This window comes from Eriocheir sinensis, chromosome 37 (genome assembly GCF_024679095.1).
Source record: "Eriocheir sinensis breed Jianghai 21 chromosome 37, ASM2467909v1, whole genome shotgun sequence".
NCBI classification, from domain to species: domain Eukaryota; kingdom Metazoa; phylum Arthropoda; class Malacostraca; order Decapoda; family Varunidae; genus Eriocheir; species Eriocheir sinensis.
This window is the reverse complement of record NC_066545.1, coordinates 14,500,326-14,518,238: the sequence shown is the minus strand read 5'-3', so window position 1 is coordinate 14,518,238 and position 17,913 is coordinate 14,500,326. Positions and strand designations below refer to the sequence as shown.

General features: G+C 45.4%; 1 protein-coding gene across 2 annotated transcripts in view; it reads right to left on the bottom strand.

Moving 5' to 3' along the window:
* LOC127008310 (MOB kinase activator-like 2) overlaps positions 1 to 17,913 on the bottom strand; it is a 48,386-nt gene that overhangs the window by 4,927 nt on the left and 25,546 nt on the right. The window contains exons 1-2 of one of the 2 annotated variants that reach the window (XM_050880183.1): positions 2,004 to 2,858; positions 1,638 to 1,801 (exon numbers count right to left, since the gene is read on the bottom strand). In XM_050880183.1, the coding sequence (XP_050736140.1) occupies positions 1,638 to 1,801; positions 2,004 to 2,530 (691 nt within the window). In that variant the 5' untranslated portion in view covers positions 2,531 to 2,858. Of the gene's footprint in view, positions 1 to 1,637; positions 1,802 to 2,003; positions 2,859 to 17,913 lie in introns of those variants that run through there. The other variant, XM_050880182.1, reaches the window with a different exon arrangement.

Sequence of the window (17,913 nt, the reverse complement as noted above, 5' to 3'; positions counted from 1 at the left end):
CACACAAGACTTGGGTTCAGGTACTCCGTTTTGTACTTGAGTCTACGTATACGAGTGCATTATGACCTCTCTTTCGGCTACTCTTTTACTCTTTACTTTTGTCTTTTGTGGGAGTGGCGAGTAGCGGGCTTTTTTTTTTCACTTTTTTGTTGCCCGTGAGCCGTTTTCTTTGATTAAAGGTACCCAGTTTTTAGGTGAACTTATCCACTATGGCACTGCAAGGAACCTCAAGGAAGAAATGTATGCCTTTATATTATTTGCGGTGATATTTTAATTTGTTCTCTTCTATGCTTTATTGATAATTTTCCTTCCGTTTTGTTCCTCCCTTCTCCTTTATTGTTTACTTGCAACACTAAACTATCAATCAATCAATCAATCCTTCCGTTTCATGAGTATAAATGCGATAAAAACTACATGTCACTACACATACTTTTTTCCAGTGGTCATTGGTAACAGTGAACTCAGTATTAAAAACGTAAATGCTGTTCTGATTTTATACTGAGACATCCCAAGATATGACTCCCATGCACTAGGCCGCACCGATGTTAGCCTTGCGCATCCTCACTTCTGCCTCCTATCAACACACGCCCAGAAGATAGGACCAGTATTAAGTTTTCTGCATTGGCTGTAGGAAAAGGGGGACACAGAGGGAAGTAGTAATCACAGTATATATAAGAGATGAGAGAATGAAGGCACCTACTAACTCTTGCAATGGAAAGATGGACAGCCTAGAAACGAAAGCAGCATTATCAACTCTCTTACATAGGCGCCAGGGAAGGGGACGCAGAGGGAAGTAGCAATCACAGTATATATAAGAGATGAGAGAATGAAGGCACCTACTAACTCTTGCAATGGAAAGATGGACAGCAAAGAGACGAAAGTAGCAGAGGAAAGTATATTTGTCTGAGATCATGTGGGAGTACATTAAACTTGAACTGGAGTGCCTATCTACCTTACACCCACCCACACACACACACACACGACCTCTCCCTCCCACCCACACACATTCCCTTTCGTTCGGTACACATCAGCCAGGCACCAACTACGCTCCCAGCTTATTAAACCCCCGCCCCCCCACCCCTCTCCTTTCCTTTCCTTTCGCTCCAGTTCCCCACAAAGTTAGATGGCCTCCTCGCGGCGGCCTAACGATGCTGTGTTCAAGGCAATGTAATAAGAATCCCTTAATTAGCCTCCCCTGCCCCGGGCGAGGTAACAGAAGTAGGGGAGAGTTGGTAAAGTTGGGCCGCGTGGACTCACCTTCAACCCGCGGCCATCACGTCACTGGAAAGCTGTATGTTAATAGTGTGCTTTGGTGTGTATGAATGTGTGTGTGTGTGTGTGTGTGTGTGTGTTCTGATTATAATCTTACTGATGATGAGAGATTGCTTGTGTATGTGTGTATAATTATATGTATGTATGTATGTATAATATTACTGATGATGAGCGAGTGCTTGTGTATGTATGTATGTATGTTCTAAGTCTAAAATTACTAAGGATGAAAACAGAACGGCTTACTGTCATGAGCATTCGTGTTTGATGGAGGGGGTAGTGTGTGTGTGTGTGTGTGTGTGTGTGTGTGTGTGTGTGTGTGTGTGTGTGAAGGGGTTGCAAAGACAGACAGACATGCAGACACTCACTGTGGGAGGCGAGCCACTCCTCGTAGCCCAGGCCCGGCGGCAGCTCCACTAACTGGCGGAGGTCAGTCTCGGGGATTTTTCGTTCCAGCACCGCCTCCTCCAGGTAGAGTTTGTGCTCCTGCTCCTGCGCCGCCGAGCACTCCCGGTCCCTGCGGCGCGCCTTCCTGCAAGACCACGACAATTAGCCTCTGTTCACCGGGACACACACCACATACACTCCACACAACAATCCTTATGTATACAAGAGGGTACGAGTAAGTGTTCTGTTCCTTCCATACCCCGCCCTTCCCCTCATCGTGCCCTCCCCGCCCCACGTTCTCCCCTCACTGACGCAAGCTGCCCCTCGTTCCCCCGAGCACGGCCCACCTGGAACACACTGCCGCCAGCAGCAGGTGCAGGGAGTGGGCCAGCAGCTTGACGAGGCCCTCTACCCTGCCGGGGAGGGCCAGGGCCAGAGAGGCCAGCGGGCCGCCGCACGGGGCAGTCCCGGGCTCCGGCGCCCCCGGGTCCTGCGGCACGTCCCCGGGGCCCACCACGCTGCCCTCATAGTACCGCGTGAAGGCCGCGGCGTCCACAGTAAGCTGCTGGTGGGTGGGGGCCGAGGCGGAGCGGGGCAGAGGGCGGGGCGCCTCCTGCAGGCTGAGCAGTGCCGCCACCACGGAGGGCCGCCGCGCCCGGGCTGCCCGCACCACGTGGAAGGTCTCGGCTGGGGCGGCGGCCAGCCCCGGGGGCAAAGACCATGGTGAGTCACGGGGCGGGGGCCATGGCGCCGGGGTGGGACTGGACCACAGCGGGGCCAGGTCACCCATAGGGTCCTGAGGTCCACACGCCGAGTGCCAGCTGCTGCAGGATGACCCGGAGCCCCAGGAGTCCCAGGAGGCGCCGCTCACCATGGCGGGGCAGCCCGGGGCGCGGCGGTCCCCATCGCCACACTCCAGCAGGCCCTCGGGGGAGCCTGGGGGACCGACGGGCCGCCAAGGGGAACTCAGCGTCCCGGGTGTGTCGCCGTCCTTGCCGTGCAACACTGGGCCGAGGGACAGGCGGGTCCAGGCTGTGTGCACGCGGCGGCAGCACTCACCCGACTGACTCACCCTCACGGCCTCACCCTCTCCAGCCCCCGACGCCCCGCCGCTCCAGCCAGGCCCCGGCTCACCCGTGTGTGTCTTCACGGTCACCCCGACACCACACACCACAACACGCCGCCCCCCACCCCGCCCACAAGGCTCCCCTCACAACCCCGAAGAGACTGTCAGCCACCCCGTACGGCAACGACGAGAACGAAAGTATGGATCCGAGGGTTGCGAAGAGGTTCAGGGAGGAGGGGAAGGAAGAACATCGGGGAGCAGGAGGAGGGGAAGGAAGCACGATAATTAGTGATGTTTAGGAGGGAGATAGGAAGAAATTGTAGGAGAAGGAGGAGGGGAAGAACATTAAAGAGCAGAATGAGGGGAGGGAAGGAGGCACGTTAAGACGATTTGGAGGAGGAGGAGGAAGAGAAGGACAGGTTGCGTGCAGGATAAACTCACCTGTCCAAACTAGGATACTGCAGACCCTACCTGACCCACCACCACCACCACCACCAAGACCTTAACAGCCTCATCATCACCACCACCACCACCATTATCATCACCATTATAATCATTACTACTAAGCCCCAATCAGCGTGTGTGAGCATTATAGGAGAAATAAACGATATATCCACCTCGTATTAATGATGTGTGTGTGTGTGTGTGTGTGTGTGTGTGTGTGTGTGTGTGTGTGTGTGTGTGTGAATTGGCAGGGCTCCCACCATTACTTTACTGGAGCATACTGGAGAACCACCACCATCATCACCATCACTACCACCACCATCACCATCAATACCAATACCATCATCACCATCATTACCACCACCATCACCACCATCATCACCATCATCACCACCACCACCACCATCATCATCATTACCATCACCATCACCACTACCACCACCATCACCACCATCACCACCAAAATAACCTGGGACTAAAAACAGAGAGTAATTCATGTGGAAATTAATTACTGGGGGGTAGAGAGAGAGAGAGAGAGAGAGAGAGAGAGAGAGAGAGAGAGAGAGAGAGAGAGAGAGAGAGAGAGAGAGAGAGAGAGAGAGAATGGGGTATGAGAGTGGGTCATGGTGAACGAATTGCACCATCACAGTCATCATCATCATCAGCTCATCCCCTCCCTTCACCCCACAACCATGACCCCCCCCCCTCACTCCTACAACCACACCCCAAATAAAACCTTCCCCAACACACACACACACACACACACACACACTAGCAGGCAACGCAAACAATGGCAGGGGGGGAGGGAGGGAGGAAGGGGGAGAGGAGAGAGAGAGAGAGAGAGAGAGAGAGAGAGAGAGAAGGCGGATGTTATTATTATTCATGGCAGTGACGACGATGATGACGAGTGAAAGTGAGCGAGCAAGCGAGAGAGAGAGAGAGAGAGAGAGAGAGAGAGAGAGAGAGAGAGAGAGAGAAACACAATACCATATCAAATAACAAAGAGAAATACAGTTAAAAGTTGAAGATAAAAAGAGAAGAGAGGAACAGAGAGAGAGAGAGAGAGAGAGAGAGAGAGAGAGAGAGAGAGAGAGAGAGAGAGCGCATCACCCCCAAACCAAACCATAAAAAAAAAAAACAACACCATTTTACATTTAAACACCCCCTAATCCCCCCCCCTCTACAACCCCCTCCCCTCCCCTCCCACATGAATCGCTTTCGTTAACTCTCGCTATTACGACACAGGTAAGGAAACGAAGGTGGGGGAGGGGAGGGGAGAGGAGAGGGCAGGGGAGAGAGGGAGAAGCTGGAAATAAGATGGAAAATGAGGGGGGGAGGAGGAGGAAGAGGAGGGCGAGGAATGAGGAATGGCGGAGGGGGAAGGAGCTGGGAATAAGAAGAAAATAAAGAGGTAGAGGAAGGAGGGGAAGGGAGGGATAGGGGAGGAGAGTTGACGTTTGGGGAAGAAGGGGAAGAAGAGTGAAGCTGGAGGTAAGAGAGAAACGAGAAGGGGAGGAAAGGTGAATGGAAAGAACAAGAAATAAGACAAAAATAATAATGGGTAGAGGATGAGGGGGAGGAGGGAGGAGGAAGAGGGGAAAGAGGGGAGGAAAAGGTGAAGGGGAACAGAGGGAAGCAAAACAATGATGGAAGAAAAAGGACTAGAAAAAAAGAAGATGAGAGGCAGAAGATGAACGAGGGAAGAGGAAAGAAAGATGATGTTTGGGGAAGAAGGGGAGGAGGAGGGAAGCTGGAAGGATAAGATAGAGGAGTACGGGGAATAGAACAAAAGATGAAAGGGAACAGAGGGAGAAGAAACAGTGATGGGATGGAAGAAAAGAAGGAAATAGGAAGGGAAAGAGGGGGATGGGACGAGGGGTTAAGAAGAGGGGAGAGGAGGAGAAAGAAGAGACAGAGTGGAGGAAACGGAGAGAAAAAGGAAGTGAGAAATGGAGAAGTTAAGAGGAAGAGGCAGAAGGAAAACACAAGAGAAAAGAGGAAGTGGAAGACATGGAAGAGGTTAAGAGGAAGAGGCAGAAGGAAAACACAAGAGAAAAACAGAAGTGGAAGACATGGAAGATAAGTTAAGAGAAGGAGACAGGGGGAAAACACATCTGGAAAAGGAGAGAAAGAGAAAGAGGAAGAAACTAAGAGGAAGGTCAAAACGAGAGCTTAAAAGACGGGAAGAAGGAGGAAGAAATACAAACAGAGGTGGAAGAGAGAAAGAGACAGGAAGAAACAGGAAGGAAGAAAGTGTACGGGTCAGAGAGCAAGGGAAGGGGGTGGATAGAAAGAGAGAGAGAGAGACGGAGAGAAGCTGTTGGGTGGATGGGGTGGTGGTACAGGAGTGGAGCAAAAACGAGGAAGAGAAAGAGGAGGAGGAGAAAGGGCAAGGCAACACACTATATCTCTCTTTAGCCTCCCTCCCTCCCTCCTCCTCCTCTTCCTCCTCCTCCTCCTCCTCCTCCTCCTCCCAACACCTTTATTAGTATACCTAGACGTTGCGGTGGTAAGCTAAGGAAACAGAGCGAGAGGAGGTGAGTCAATGAGGAAGTGGAGTGAGGAGGGAGGAGAGGCTTGGCTTGATAGTTAGGTTAGGTTAGGTTAGGGGAGCGGACTTGTGAGGCTTGGTTTGATAGAGTGAGGTTAGGTTAGGGGAGCGGACTTAGTGAGGCCTGGCTTGGTAGAGTTAGGTTAGGTTAGGTTAGGGGAGCTGTCTCGTGAGGCTTGGCTTGGTAGAGTGAGGTTAGGTTAGGTTAGGTTAGGGGAGCGGACTTGTGTGACTTGACTTGGTAGAGGATTAGGTTAGGTTAGGTTAGGTTGGGCTCGATTGGGTTGGGTTAGATTAGGTTAGGCTAGGCTAGAGTGGGCTGGGATGGGTTAAGTTTGGTTGGGTAAGGTTAGGTTAGGTTAGGTTCGATTGGGTTAGGTTAGATTAGGTTAGAGGAGCTGTCTTGTGTGGCTTGACTTATAGAAAGGCTTAGGTTAGGTTAGGTTAGGCTAGGCTAAGTTGGGTTCGCTTAGGTTTAGTTTAGGTTAGAGGAGCTGTCTTGTGTGGCTTGACTTATAGAAAGGCTTAGGTTAGGTTAGGCTAGGTTGGGTTCGATTGGGGTAAGTTAGGTTAGGTTAGGTTGTTTGGCTAGGCTGGGCTAGATTGGGCTCGGATGGGTGAAGTTCGGTTGGTTGTGTTAGGTTAGGTGAGCTGTCGTGTGTGTGTGTGTGTGTGTGTGTGTGTGTGTGTGTGTGTGTGTGTGTGTGTAGGTCGATAGCTTTGTTGTGGCCTCAAGTCCTGGCGCTTCTGTGAATGAAATACGTAAACAGAGAGGAAAAAAAAGACGAGGTGGGGAATCTAGAGAGTGAAAGCATGTTGATATAGAAGGTCATAGGTAAGGTTAGGTTGGAAGAAGAGCTGTTTGGTTTGTTGTGGGCTCAAACTCTTACGCTCGCTCCTGTGAATTAAATGCGTAAACAGAGAGGGGAGAAAAAAGACATGAGGGGTATGTAGATTGTGAAAGCATGTTGATATAGAAGGTCATAGGTAAGGTTAGGTTGGAAGAAGAGCTGTTTGGTTTGTTGTGGGCTCAAACTCTTACGCTCCTGTGAATTAAATGCGTAAACAGAGAGGGAAAAAAAGACATGTGGCGTATCTACAAGTGAAAGGGTGTTGATATAGAAGGTCATAGGTAAGGTTAAGTTAGAAGAAGAGCTGTTTGGTTTGTTGTGGGCTGAAACTCTTACGCTCCTGTGAATTAAATGCGTAAACAGAAAAAAACAAAGACGTGGTTTATCTACAAAGTGAAAGAGTGTTTACATGGACAGCAAGTGATAAGTTCGCAGGAGGTGCCTCGAGTGTGTATGTCCAATCGCTTTTTGTGGAATCGAGTTCTTGTGAATGAAATAACAAATAAGCAAGCAAAGAAATATACGATGGTGTCTGAAGAGAGAGTAAGTGTGGAGCTGTCTTTCGAGAGTTAGTGTTGATGTACAGTGTGATAAATTTACAATAGCTGCCTTGTGTACAGAACGACTGACCTTTTGTGACCGTGTGCTTCTGTGAATGAAATCGATAATGGGCGTGACAGCTTATCAAGATAGGTCGTAATGTATAGGTGCTTTGTGAATGAAATCGATAATGGGCGTGACAGCTTATCAATATGTCGTAATGTATAGGTGCTTTGTGTACAGAACGACTGACCTATTGTGACCGTGTGCTTCTGTGAATGAAATCGATAGTGAAAGAAATATATAGTTTGCCAAAAGTGAATGACAGGTTATCGATAGAGGTCGTAATTTATAAGAGCTGCCTTGTGCTAGCTTACTATTGATTACTAGCCTACCATAATGACATGCTAGCTTACTACTACAATAATCATATGTTCTAGTGCTTTGTGAAATAAATAGGAGGTCTTTAGAGAGTGACAGACTGATATACAACTCGACAGAAATGATAGATATACAGGAACTGCCTTGCGTGTGTGTGTGTGTGTGTGTGTGTAACAGCGGCGTTGCAGTGGTGGTGGTGGTGGTGTTGTGTTGGTGTTGGTAGTGGTGTTGTGGGAATGAGGACGGGAACTAAAACGTCTGTCTGTCTGTTCCTTTCAACCCCCCCCCCCCCCTCTCTCTCTCTCTCTCTCTTTCTCTCTCTGAACAGCTGATGCATTCCCTCTCTCTGTCTGTCTGTTTCTCTCTCTCTCTCTCTCTCTGAACAGCTGATGCATTCCCTCTCTCTGTCTGTCTGTCTGTTTCTCTCTCTCTCTCTCTCTCTCTGAACAGCTGATGCATTCCCTCTCTCTGTCTGTCTGTTTTTCTCTCTCTCTGAACAGCTGATGCATTCCCTCTCTGTCTGTCTGTTTTTCTCTCTCTCTCTGAACAGCTGATGCATTCCCTTCTCTCTCTCTCGCTCTCTGGTTCTGCATTGATTAGGACCACCGTCGCCACCACATCGATAGAACCAGCTGATATGAAAGCGAAAGATGATTTGTACCCCCCCCCCCCTCTCTCTCTCTCTCTCTTCCTGTATGGCGGGGTCGACACACGCGGTTGCCATGGTTACAACGTCAACAAACGCTCCAATTGGGAAACGAGTGACGTCACGAGGAGCCCGGTGTGTGTGTGTGTGTGTGTGTTATGGCGTTACATCACCACATAGCGACAGACCGACAATTGCATCATTACATATTTAAATACCTACTTACGTTCCTATCTACTTACCTACCTACCTTACAATTTACCTACTTCCCTCCCTTCCTTCCTACTTACCCATTCTCCTATCTATCTATCTATCTATCTGTCTGTCTATCTATCTATCTATCTACCTACCTACACATCTACCCGCATATCATCTTATCTATCTACATACCTATATATAAACACACACACACACACACACACACACACACACACACGCACACACACAGACAGGCAGCTGGTGTGTGCGTGTGACAGTTCTGAAGACCTGCCGCACGTCCCTCCTCCTCCTCCTCCTCCTCCTCCTCTTCCTCCACCTCCTCCTGTCCCTCCTCAAGACACGACACTCACAGGTCAAGGTCACATCGACACACACACACACACAGCAAGAATCACTATATAGAACTAATAATAATGATAAGGAGACCAATGATGTTAATAATAGTAGTAATAAAATGTGGGTAGTAGTAAAATCATCAGTAGTAGTGGTAGTAATAGTAGTAGTAGTAGTAGTAGTAGTAGTAGTAGTAGTAGTAGTAGGAGGAGGAGGAACAGCAAAAATCTTATAAATGGTTAGGTTAGGTTAGGTCTTTCGTAGTGGTGGTGGTGGTGGTATTAATAGTAGTAGTAGTAGTAGTAGGTGTTGTTATCGCACTAATATGATAATACGCAGAACAATGATAATATCTACATAATAACAAAGAAAATTACCCCCTGACACACACACACACAACCCCTTTCCCCCACCCACCTACCCACACATACAAACTGACCCCCGTCCCCACACCCCACGTACACAAGCCCCCTTCCCCCTCAATACCCCCCGTACACTGACCCCAACCCATCCCCCTCCTCCCCCCACGCCGCCAATGACCTGCGACACAGTTCTGGTAATTAGTCAGCCGCAAAAACGAGGTCGCGAGAATGTTTACGTGCGGGCTGCAGCGAACTGTTCACCCGCTGCCTGCTTGGGTGGGTGGGTCTGCTGAGGCTGGCTAAGGGGAGCGGGGCGGGGCGGGGCGTGAAGGAAGGCACTGAGGTTGAGGGTGAGGCAAGATGCAGTGTGTCAGGCGAGGGTAAGGAGGGAGGGAGGTTGTAAAGAGGGAAAGGAAAGGTGGGGGATAAGATAGATGAGAGGAGAGGGGATGGAAAAAGGAAAGGAAAGGAGGGATAACAGAAGACGGGATGTGAAAAGGGAAAGGAAAGGAGGAATAAAACAAGGAGAGGGGATGGAAAAAGGAAAGGAAAGGAGGGATAAAAGAAGGAGCGGGGATGTAAAAAGGGAAAGGAAAGGAGGAATAAAAGAAGGAGGGAGGGAGGGAAGAAAAGGAGAAGAAAGGACAGTAAAAAGGAGGAAAAGAGGAAGGAAGGAAAGGAAGGAGGAAGGAATGAAGATACAGAGACGAGGGAAGGAAGAAAGACAGGAAGGAAGGGAAGGACAGGAAAACGAGGAAATGAAGGAAGGAAAGGAAGCAGGAAGGAACGAAGATAGAGACGAAGAAAGAAAGAAAGGAAGGGAGATTCATGAGTAAGGAAGGAAGGAAAGAGAGGGAGAGTGGGGGGGTCAGATGAAAGGAAGGAAGGAAGGTTGGAAAGAAGGAAATGAGTAAGGGAGGTCAGAAGGAAGGAAGGAAGGAAATGTCGAAAGGAGGAGAGAAGGAGGTCAGAAAGGATGGAGAGGAGGGAGGGGAGGGAAGGATGGAGGAGGGTAAAGGAAGGGAGAATAAATAGATATGAAGGAAGAGGGGAAGGGAGGAGGAGGAGGAGGGGAAAAGAGGGAATGAAGAAATAACGATATGAGAGAAGGAAGGAAGGAATGAGGGAAGGAAGGAGGGTCATAAGGAAAGCAAGAAGGAAAATGAAGGAAGAGAGAATGGAGTGAAGGAATGAAAGCAAGAGAAGGAAGGAAGGAAAGAAGGAGGGAAGGAAGGAAGGAGAGGGAAGGAGGGTCATTAATAAGGAAAGCAAGAAGGAAACTGAAGGAAGAGGAGGAAGAAGTGAAGGAATGAAAGCAACAGAAGGAAGGAAGGAAGGTCATAAATAAGGAAAACAAGAAAGAAAATGAAGGAAGAGGAGAATGAAATGAAGGAATGAAAGAAAGAGAAGGAAGGAAGGCAGAATTAAAGCGGAGAAGAGAGGGGCGAAAGAGGAAGAAAGAACAAAGGAAGGAAAGGAAAAAAAAAAAAGAAAGGAGGGGGAAGGAGAGGTCATAAGGTTTGCTGACCACTGAGAGAAGGTCAAGATGGGAGGGGAAGAAATAGATAATGGATGTTGATTTTTTCTTTTTAACTATTTTAACTAACTTTGGTGTGTGTGTGTGTGTGTGTGTGTGTGTGTGTGTGTGTAGTGCAACATCTACATTCTACATCATCAGAGCAGCCAGCCAGAAGTCATATTTTCAAACAATTCGGATCTCTCTCTCTCTCTCTCTCTCTCTCTCTCACACACACATTTGACAAGGCTTTCATAGGAGCTGTGAACATTTCCATGGGTAGTTTTAGGTCTCTGATGCTAGTTCGATCATTCTTCTGTACCATGAATGCAAGAACACACTCATTAGATCTCGATTAATCTCCTTGGCCTTTGGTAGTTGCTGATGTGACAGGCGGAATGGTCTGACTGAGGATACCGACCAAAGCCAGTTTCAGCCAACCCGCTAACCTTTCCTTTCCTTCCTTCTCCCCCGCACTCTTCCCTTCCCTACGCTTCTCTTTCCTTCCCTTCCTTCCTCTCCCTCTCCTCCATGCCTTCTTCCTTTCCTTTCCCTCTCCTTCGCTCCTTCCCTCTTCTTCCTCTCTCCTCTGCAACCTTCCCTTCCCTTCCCTTCCCTTTCCTGTCACCTTCCCTTCCTTTCCCTCTCCTCTGCACCTTCCCCTTCCCTTCCCTCTACTCCCCCACCGACCCTCTCCTCTGCAACCTTCCCTTCCATTCCCTTTCATCTCCTCCGCTCCTTCCCTTCCCTATCCTCTGTCACCTTCCTTTCCTTTCTTTCTCCTCTGCACCTTCCCCTTCCCTTCCCTCTCCTCTGCAACCTTCCCTTCCCTTCACTTTCATCTCCTCCGCTCCTTCCCTTCCCTTCTCTCTCCTCCACACCTTTCCCTTTCCTTCCCCTATCCTCCATCCCTTCCCTCTCCTTCGGCTTCTTCCATTCCTTTCCCTCTTCAGCGCACCTTCCCTTCTCTTCCCTCCCCTCCACATCATCCCTCTCCCTCTCCCCTCAGCGCTGCCACACCGACTCCCTGCAGAACGCAATATGTAAAGCGATCATCATTATATACACCCTCCAGTGGTGCGTTGCTCTAGTATTTCCAAACTGTCGCGCGCGGAACGTTTGAGAGAGAGAGAGAGAGAGAGAGAGAGAGAGAGAGAGAGAGAGAAAATGATGATACTAATACTAAAATAAAGAAATATGTTGTAATAGTGATAAGGGCAATAAGGATGCTGCTACCACTACTACTATTACTACTACTACTACTACTACTACTACTACTACTACTACTACTATTATTACTACTACTATTTACTACTACTACTACTAAAAAAAAAAGATAAAGGTGATGCTGGTAGTAGTAATATAAGTAGTAGTAGTTTAGTCCCCGTCGCCACCATTCTCATTCCCGTCAGTGTTTCCCTTTTTTCAACGGGATCACAAAACAAGAAGAACATCAAACAAAAACATAAAAGTGCAGCTCTTCCGTTCCCGCCATATATATGCAGATTTCCCTTGTTTGCACGACATCAGCGCGGATAACAAACACTGCCCTTTGTTCTCCACACACACACACACACACACACATAAAGGCCTTTGCATACAGCTATAGAGATGCATTTTACCGCCACAATGATTGCCTAACATTCCCACTTTCCTTTATATAGTCTCTTATGTGCGAAATTATGGAGCAATGCAAGGGATTTTATGTTCCTTTCTTTCTTTTCTTTGTGTGTGTGTGTGTGTGTGTGTGTGTGTGTGTGTGTGTGTACCATGAAGTCACGTGTCTTGTAGATCAGCCTTGAGAGAACACAAAGCAGAGAGAGAGAGAGAGAGAAAGAGAGAGAGAGAGAGAGACTTATATACCAAACGACATAATTTCACGGTTTTGTTATTCTGAATCATTCTAATTACCTGCGAGACAGAGAGAGAGAGAGAGAGAGAAAAGCCAGACACACACACACACACACACACACACAAACAGGGCAAACAAACACACACACACACACAAACTCAATCCAAACACTTCTCTTTTTAGGTTACCGTAGAATGGCGTGAGTGACCCCGCGAATGTATACCAAAGAAAACCAGACCGTCTCTCACTGACCCATTTTCTTTGTTAACGACGAGAGAGAGAGAGAGAGAGAGAGAGAGAGAGAGAGAGAGAGAGAGAGAGAGAGAGAGAGAGAACAGAAACACTAAACCCAAAACTCATCATATCCTCTAATTTCATGGTGTGACTTTCTGTTCCATCATCATCATCATCATCATTTCTCTATCATTATTACCAACACTACAAGAAACCCGTTACTACCCTCATTTTCTTTTGCAATCATTCACTAAGTCATTACAACCTGAGACAATGGCAGAAAACAACACACACACACACACACACTCGAAGCGGATGAGAAATTAAGCAAAAAACGAGTGAAAGAAAAACATTGAGCAACGGGAAGGAAGCGAACTAAACTCTCACTCCTCCTACTGGGAAACGTTGCTGGGAAAACCGCTTGTCTCGAGGGAGGACTGCGTTGTGTAGGTGGGTGTGGGGGGGAGTCTTAGGGGGCCGTACTGCGTATAAACCGATTGCATTTAATAAGGGTTTGTAATGTTCCTATTGCTTCAGTGGACGTATTTTTGGTGAGTGTGTGTGTGTGTGTGTGTGTGTGTGTAAGGGGCCGTACTGCGTATAAACCGATTGCATTTAATAAGGGTTGATAATGTGGGGGTATTTTTGATGTGTGTGTGTGTGTGTGTGTGTGTGTGTGTGTGTAAGGGCCCGTACTGCGTGTAAACCCAATGTATTTAATAAGGATTTATGATGTTAAGTGTTGCTTCAGGGGGGGTAATTTTGGTTGTGTGTGTGTGGGACTCGGGCAGGACATCATGAATCAGTCCCTTCCCTTATCTTTCCCCCCCTTCCTGTACAGTCACACATCCTTGCGTCATCTACAAGTACATGTACATATAAATGGATTCACGGACCTAACATTGACATTTAATCTCCTTGGCATCTGATTTTTTTCCTTAAGAGCATCATTTCATTCTTTTACTAATATAACTTTTTTTTTTTTACCCTTCTCTTCCAGTATACAGATTGACAGAGACAACTGGTGTGAAAGTAGTTAGTAGAATAAAGCACATAGACAGATAGGCAGATAGATAAGACTTATAAAGATAGATATATGGATAGAGAACTAAAGTAAATAAGTAGAAAGTAGGAAAAAAAGTAGATTGCTAGAAAAAAAGGATACTAAATCAATAAAAAAGCAGAGATAAATGAACTAAAAATAGATAGACAGATAATTAAAGTAAGACGAGTAAAATAGATGCAATGAAAAAATTAAAGAAAGAAAATATAAAAAGCAGAATGATTGACAGACATATAAAACAGTACTAAAAGAATAAAACAACAAACAAACAAAAAAAGTGATATACGGTAGTTAATGAAAATATAACAACAAAAGATACAGTAGAAAATAAAATAAATAAAGTAATAACACAGATTGAAAGACAGATATAACTAATAAAAAAGAAAGAATAAAACAAAACAGTGATATAGTTCATGAAAATATAACAACAAAAAATACAGTAGAAAATAAAATAAATGAAGTAATAACACAGATTGAAAGACAGATATAACAGTAATAAAAAAAGAAAGAATAAAACAAAACAGTGATATAGTTCATGAAAATATAACAACAAAAAATACAGTAGAAAACAAAACAAGTACAGGAATAACACAGATTGAAAGACAGATATATATATAACACGTAGGTACTCCAGCAATAATTCTCTATGCCACGACCTTCTCTCTCCCTGCATCTGTGTGACAACAATCTGAGGACGAACAGACTACCAAACACGAACAGCTGATCATGAATTTAACATTATGACTTATGCAACACACCAGCACACCCTCCCCCTCCCCATCCTCCTTGTCCTCCTTTCCTCCTCCTCCTCCCTCTCTTCCTCCTCCTCATCTGCATATGGAAATACACAAACTGGTGCTACACACACACACACACACACACACACACACACACACACACACACACACACATTTATCTTGTCAGTCACGCATACACACACACACATACATACATAAATACAACCATACGTACATACATACATACATATACACGTCTTCTTGGTAATCTTTCCATCTACACACACACACACACACACACACACACACACACACAGAGTAAACAAATGGCATAGCGACCTTCATTTGTTTTTCTCTTCTCTTCCCTCACGTATCATTTTGAATTCCCAAGTCTTGTTTGTCATTGATCTAACAACAACAACAACAATAATAAACAAACAACAAACACGACCTGGGTTATTATTAGTTCGCCCTACACAAACACACACACACAAACACATTTTTTTTTGTCTATTATTTTTTTTCCCCTTTTTCTTCTACTTCTTCCTATTATTCCTTCTATTTCTATCTATCAACAAGTCACACGTTAATCACACACGCATGTTTTTTTTTCCTTCCTTATCTTCTTCCTCAGTCCGCGCACACACACACACACATATACTAGGCTTCTATTTCTTATATTTCGCCTATTGCTTCTATTTTTCTTATCTCTATCTCTTAACAAATCAGTCACACCTTCATTTGTTTCTGTTTTCTACTCTTGCTCACCACACACGCGCGCGCTAGGCTCCTATTTCTTCCTATTTCTCCTATTTCTATCTCTTCACAATTCAGTCACACCTTCATTTGTTTTTTTTCCTCTTCATCCTCCCCCCACACTCGTACGCTAGATCCCTATTTCTTCTATTTCTTCCTATTATTTTTCCTATTAGTCACACACACGCACGCTAGACCCCAATTTCTAGCTGTTATTATCCTTCTTTTTCAATCAGGCATCGCTCGTCCATCCATCTCCACCCTACTCGTAAATCTCTCCACAGTTTTATCCATTCCTCTTGTTCCACCTACGTACGCTGCTCCCACGGCAATTAGTCAAGCCGGTCAGTCACTCCCACGCGTACATAGCATCCAAATCGATCACTGGCTTGTTCACGTTATTGGCATTCAAATATATCGCTTTAAACTAATATACGTGACTCCATGCACCTTGCTTTCTCTCTCTCTCTCTGTTTATTTTTAGTGTTATTTTTCGTATATATCCATTTATCAGTGCCTTGTTCTCGTTATTGCCATTTGTGTATTACTTAAACCTGATTATGAATGATTTATAGACCTTTTTTTCTCTCTATCTTATTTTTAAACAACTTATTAGCCTATCACCTTTCTCTATCTCTCTATCTCTAATATCTTTCTCTCGATAAAATACTAGGCTATATTGCGTCTATTACCTTCGTTAAATCTACAAGGACCCTTTCATTCTCTCTCTCCACTAAGAAACATGACATACACAAGTTTTTCTACCTATCTTATTCTTTCGATATAAGCATTAAAACCAGCTATACAGACAACCTAAACTCACGTCTACTAACTTTTTTTTTATAAACCTACGGATACCTTCCCTTCCCATTCTCTCTCACCGCTACGAGACACAAACAAGCCTCTCTCTCCCTCGCTCGTTTTTTTATATCTGCGCATCGAGACCAGCTATACAGACTGCCTCAAGGGGATCACTGATGTCTCTTTGGTTCTGGGAAAAGTAAACTGGGTCACAGGATCTTTCGCGTCCAATTGTGTCACTGGTATTTACCGATATCACGGGAAGGGAAGGGAAGGGAAGGGAGGGGGAGGGAAGGGAAGGAAAGTGGGACAGAAAGGACAGGGAAGGGAGACGTTTGTGGAGAGAAGGAAGAACCGGAGGAGAGTGAAAGGGAGAGGAAGGTGGTAAAAAGGGAAGGAAAGAGAATACAGATTAGTGGACGTATGGAAAAAGGGAGAAAGGGAAAGGAAGGAAAGAGAAGGGAAAGGAGAGTGGAGAGAAGATAAGGGAAGAGGGGAAATGAGGTTAGTGGAGGAAAGAAAGGAAGAGGAGGGAAGGAAGGGAAAGAAAGGGAAGGGGAATAGAGAGAGAGAGAGAGAGAGAGAGAGAGAGAGAGAGAGAGAGAGAGAGAGAGTATAAGAAGGCAAACTCATCCATAAGAAAAAGAAAATAGAATGACAAACAAAGATACTGAGAGAGAGAGAGAGAGAGAGAGAGAGAATGCCTACGCAGTGCCAAATCAACCTCAATGACGTAGACATCAGCGAATTCTTGGCCCTCATGGCTATTACGAAGTAGAGAGAGAGAGAGAGAGAGAGAGAGAGAGAGAGAGAGAGATTATTATTATTATTATAGTTTTCGTATTACAAGATCTTTCCAACATAGAACACACAAGATATATAATAATGAGATAGATAGATAGATAGATAGAGATAGAGAGAGAATACATAAGATAAAGAAAACAAAACAATAAAGCAAAAAACAATAGCATAATAAAAGATAGATAGATAGATAGATAGACAGATAGATAGAGGGAACGAAGGAAGAAAAAAAGAAAGAGAAAGAAAGCAAAGAAAAAAAGGTAAAAAATAGGAGAGAGAGAGAGAGAGAGAGAGAAAAGGAAAGGAGTAGGAAGCTTGACCTAGTTTCCCTCCTGCATAACCCGACTGACGCCCCTCTCTCTCTCTCTCTCTCTCTCTACGGCAGAATAACAACCCCGAGGAACAAACAAGAGATGAGGAGGAAGGAAACGCGGAGATAAAAGGAGGGAGAGAGAGAGAGAGAGAGAGAGAGAGAGAGAGAGAGAGAGATTAAAGAAAAAGGAAAAAGATGATAAATAAAGAGAAACAGAAGGATAATAATAAAGAGGAAAGGAAAACAGGACAGATTATGAAAAGGAAGAAGAAAATAAACAAGAAAAGAAGGAAAATAGAGATGCCGAGTGATTAGTGAAAAAAAAAAAAAAAAAAAAAGATAAACGAGAAACAGAAGGAAAGAAAAACGAAAGAGGAAAACACGACACGAGATGAAAAGAAAGAAAAGAGGAAAAGAAAAAAGAAAAATATATGGAAGTTAATAGAAGAAAAAAATAAATAAGAAATTAACGAAAATATAGTCAATGAAAACACGATACAAGATAAAAAGAAAGAAAAAAGAAAAGAAAAGGAAAATAAGAAAATATGGAAGTGAATAAAATAATAATAAAAAGACAGACAGACAAACAAAGACGTGAGGGAAAACACGATACGAGATGGAAGGGAATGAAAGAAAACGAGAAATAGGACGAGAAAGAAAATGGGTGTCAAGTGATCACCATATATTTTTAAGGGAGACGAAAGAGACGGATAAAGATACTGACGGGAATAGAACAAACGAGGAGACTTGACACGAATTAGTACAAAGGAGAGAAAAAGGAAGGAAAGAAA